We start from the raw sequence: 4,829 nt of genomic DNA, 5'->3' as shown, positions 1-4,829 counted from the left end.
TTGTTGTTTTTGTTCCACCTTTTTTCCTTTGTTTCGTCCGTTGCACTGCTACAACGGGTTTTTCTCCAGTTTTCTTGTCCTGGTCTTTTGTTTTGTTTGTTTGTTCTTTTGTTTGTTGTGCTGTTGCAGGATTCCTTGGTTTTTCGGTTGTGGTTTTTTTCCAGCTTTTTTATGGTTTACCTTTTTGCTTCTTCTAGTTTTTCTGTTTTTCTTTTATCTTTTTTAATACATGTGAATATTTTTTTAACATGGCAAACATTATTTTAATACACAGCTAACATGTTTTCAGTACACGCCGAACAATTTTTTAATGCATGGCAGATAAATTTTTAAACATGAAGAAACAATACATGGCGATCAATTTTTATTAAACATGATGACTGTTTTTTAATATATGGCAAACTTTTTAAATATATAGTGAACAATTTTTAAATACAATAAAATTTTAATATATAGTGAAAAATATTTACATATGTGCTGAATATTTTTTAATACACGTGAAAAAATTTAAAACAAAATTTTATTTTTGTGTATTTAAAATTTCGTATGGAAATCTGAAAACCAGACCGAAAAAGCCGCTACAAAGAGCTACTCCCTCCATTCAGAATTACTCGTCCAAAAAATAAATATATCTAGATGTATTTTAATTGTAAATACATTCATTTTTGTGACAAGTAATTTCGGACGAAGGGAGTACATGGCTACAGAAACAAAGGTTAGCACGCTTATTGAGCTGGCCCATTGCGCTCGCTTCAGCGTCGCCTCAAGCGTCAACTAGGAGGTCTCTCTCTCTCTCTCCAAAAAAAAGGAGGTCTCGATTTACCTGCTCTGACCCTCCAAAGCCCAACGCCAGAGCCGTCCGCCCGTGGTAGGACAAAGGAGATGTCGTCGGCGGCGCAGCAGCTGCCGCGGACGGAGTCGCGGACGCTGTCGGGGCACGAGGGCGCGGTGCTCGCCGTTCGCTTCAACCACGATGGCAAGTACTGCCTGAGCTGCGGCAAGGACCGCACCGTCCGCCTCTGGAACCCCCACACCGGCGCCCACGTCAAGACCTATAAATCCCACGGTCGCGAGGTTCGCGACGTGAACGCGTCCTCGTACGCACCCTCGCTCTCAACCCTTCTTCCCATCTGATTTGGGGGCGGGGAATTTAACGGCGACTCGGTTCGCAGGGACAACGCCAAGCTGGTGTCGTGCGGCGGGGACAAGCAGATCTTCTACTGGGATGTTGCCTCCGGCAAAGTCATCCGCAAGTTCCGCGGCCACAACAGCGAGGTAATGTATCAGCCATCGATTGATTGGGATATCGTAATGCGGTACTGATGCCCTCGCTTAGTGCTGCTATTGAGGGCTTGTTGTTTTCAGTTTTCACTTATACTATAAATTAAGCAAATTCGGTGTCATAGGAGCAAGCTGCTGGAAAGCTTTATAATTATTTCTATGCCAGTGTTACTTTAATGGTTTTAGCTCTGTATCTTGTGTGAAGTAGTAGCAATGTTATAGTAAAAACTACTGTATTTAGTTGTTTGTGATTGTAATTGAAACAGCGTTGTGCAGACCACTGTAATTTGTAGAAGAAATAGAGAGGGGATTGGTGGAATATTGTTGTATTGCTTGAGCCTTGTGGGTATATATATAGGAGTGCATGATCAACTTGGAGTACAAGAAAGGTAGAAATAAACCCTACGCTATCCTATGTTTCCTAACTAATCACGATACTCAACATAATTCAACAATGTGAATCCTGTAGTTTCACTATGATGTTGGGAACTATTCGTTGTACCCTGGAGGGCGTCTTCACCTCTGTTCATTTTACGATTGCTACTGTAACGGAGAACCTCATAGGGCAAGTACTCTACAATCAAGCTGTAAAATGCTGAATTCTGCACGTCGTGGTATTACTACTGTTTTTAGAACTCAAATACCATGTCCAAATCAGTGCACCAATACCATACTTCTGTAATGGCACTCTTGTGGTGTTATGCTGTTGTTCAATTTACATGCATTACCATACATCGACAGTGTCATTATTATTAGGCCCATCAGGAATACCCAAAAGCTGACAAAAGAGCAGGTTTATGACAGATGTTTGAATCTTGATGATTCTCCATTTTTGCTGAGATTTCTCCATTCTGCTTCCTTTAGGTCAATTCAGTGAAGTTTAATGAGCACAACACTGTTGTACTGTCAGCTGGTTATGACCGTTCGGTGCGTGCATTTGACTGCAGGTCACAGAGCAGTGATCCGATTCAGGTATTTATTTTTATTGTTAAAAAACATATGGATTCGTCAATCATAGTCATAGTTTTTTTTTCTCATATACTTGGTTATGTCATGAATTTTATCTCCTAGTGCAGACAATTGATACTTTTCAAGACAGTGTAATGTCAGTTAATGTAACCAACACCGAAATAATTGCTGGCAGTGTTGATGGTACTGTCCGAACATTTGATATTCGCATGGGCAGGTAAGTGCATACCTTGTTCCGTACTCAAGTCTCAACTGATTTGCTATATTTTCTAAATGAAAATTTCAGTCTTCTCTTTTATTAAACAAGGAAGTGTTGTTCGAATCCTAATCAATTCCTTGACTGGTTCTACATTGTTTAATGATCTATTTCTATCTCATTCTTAACAGGGAGACTGTCGATAACCTGGGTCATCCTGTCAACTGTATATCTTTGTCGAATGACCGCAATTGCCTCTTGGCTAACTGTTTGGATTCTACCGTGAGGCTTCTTGACAAGTAAGTACTCTTCAAAAGCTGACAATCTCAACTTGACAAAAAGTTGCTAGGGCGCCCCCTCTATTTAGCACTCAGGAGCAATTAGGGGCTATTTGAAATTTGAAGCAGTTAGACCCCCTATCCTTTGTAGAATGATGAAATCAGACCCTTCAATTAGTTTTCCTTGGAATTATGACATGGCCAGTAGTTATGTAACATGTACTTTCAGTTCCTTATCATAGGAATTTTTGTCACACATGAACTACAAACAGAGTCCAGTCCTTCACTTCACTTTACTTGACTGGATAGCTACCGATCTATTTCCTTTACGACACATGGGGTCTTCTTTATCTTGCCATCAGAGCTCTTGCTGTCTAAATCTGTCCAACCAAAGAGTTTCATCTTCAAATGGCAGCTGTGGTCAACTCTTGTTCGTGCTTTGGAGATTCTTCGGATTTGAACCTGCTGTTTCATCTTCAAGTGTCTCAAACAATAGTTTGAGAAATTACAGTGCCTTCTTGGAAGTTAGCCGGTCAAACGGCCAGTTTTTCCTTGTTCATGGAGACAGATGTCCTAATTGAACGTACTTCCCCCGTTCCAAATTAATGGAAGTTCTACTTGAAAAATATATCAACATCTGCAACATCTAATTACTCCCTCCGTCCCATAATATAAGATCGTTTTGCAAGCAGTTTTAGCTTGCAAAACGATCTTATATTATTGGACGGAGGAAGTAGTTTCCTTAGATTCATCATAAAATATTTTTTTCATACTACGTTTATTTGACGTTGTAGATATTATCACAATTTTCTATGGACTTGGTCAAATATTGAGAAGTTTGAAATAGGACAAAGCTAGAACTTCAATTAATTTGGAATGGAGGAATTAATGAGGTATAGTTGTGCATGAGCGTTTTTTTTTTTTGGTGGTGGTGGGAGCCATAGCTTGAACCTTGAAATAATGTCCGACATTGAATGACTTTCTTGTGCTTTTGGTATCTGCATTATTTCTGTTTTTGGGAGAAACGGCAAGCGACGAGATTAGGGTCATATACAGAGTTTTTGTTTTGTTTCCTAGCAAGTCTTAAGATTGACGAGGGATCGCAAATCTCTGTTGTACATGGAAGTACATGTTTGCATGAAATACAGCCATTTAATCTTTCCATATGAAATATGATGAAATGTAGCACCATTTTGTTGTGGAGGGGGTCTCATTGACCAAGTTCCAAATAGAGGAATCTCACTGCACTGTTGCCTTAAGCATGCATGACTTTTGGTAGTAATCAAACCTACTGCCTTTTGTTATTTATTAGGAACTCTGGGGAAATGTTACAAGAGTACAAGGGCCATATATGCAAGGTATCACCTGTTATGATTGCATTGGTTACTTCAATATTGCAGAAAAGAAACACTGTCTCAGTTTTTTTGTCCTTACAATTTCCAGTCCTTCAAGATGGATTGCTGCCTGACCAATGATGATGCATTTGTTATCGGCGGATCCGAGGACGGGTTTGTTTTCTTCTGGGAGTTAGTGGATGCACCTATTGTTGCGACTTTCCGAGCACATAGCTCTGTGGTATTATTTCCTTGTCAGAATTGCATCTTATGCTTCTTTGTTTTGTTATTATTGGTTAAGTATTGTTTCCTACTTTAGTTTGAATTTTCTTCTTCACAATTTTTTCTTATGCTACTCTTTCTTTTGGCAGGTTACCAGCGTCACTTATCACCCAACAAAGACCTGCATGTTGACGTCATCTGTCGATGGGACCATTCGTGTTTGGACCTGAAGATAGAAATTGCTGATGTGTGTTATCTCTACTGATGCGCCTATGACAGTGTTCTTCGTATCATCCATCTACGTATGTAGTTTCAAGGACTCAGAAGCATAATGTGTACTACTCCATGTGACATGCTGACATGAGAACAGACTCAAGGATTCAGATGCGCAATCCCTTTTTGAGAAACGTTGTTGCTACTATGTTGTACTGACTCCATGGATATGTAGTGTATATATATATATATATATATATAGTAGGTTGCCTCGTGAAAGATAGTGTATGTTATTCTCTGTTTAAGTAAGAAGACCTTGAATGGCCGGCTATGGTG

The 4,829-nt window shown here is 39.6% G+C and overlaps 1 protein-coding gene across 1 annotated transcript; it reads left to right on the top strand.

The window, feature by feature from the left end:
- Positions 1 to 781: 781 nt before the first annotated feature.
- Positions 782 to 4,772, top strand: LOC119317364 (WD repeat domain-containing protein 83). The gene is made up of 8 exons (XM_037591810.1): positions 782 to 1,097; positions 1,173 to 1,275; positions 2,146 to 2,253; positions 2,358 to 2,467; positions 2,638 to 2,745; positions 4,037 to 4,082; positions 4,168 to 4,299; positions 4,430 to 4,772. The coding sequence occupies exons 1-8, from the start codon at positions 883 to 885 to the stop codon at positions 4,508 to 4,510; spliced, it is 903 nt and encodes a 300-aa protein (XP_037447707.1). The 5' UTR covers positions 782 to 882; the 3' UTR covers positions 4,511 to 4,772.
- Positions 4,773 to 4,829: the final 57 nt, after the last annotated feature.

Source organism: Triticum dicoccoides, chromosome 6A, assembly GCF_002162155.2.
Source record: "Triticum dicoccoides isolate Atlit2015 ecotype Zavitan chromosome 6A, WEW_v2.0, whole genome shotgun sequence".
Lineage (NCBI taxonomy): Eukaryota > Viridiplantae > Streptophyta > Magnoliopsida > Poales > Poaceae > Triticum > Triticum dicoccoides.
The sequence above is the reverse complement of the archived record's forward strand: the minus strand, read 5'-3'. Positions and strand labels throughout refer to the sequence as shown.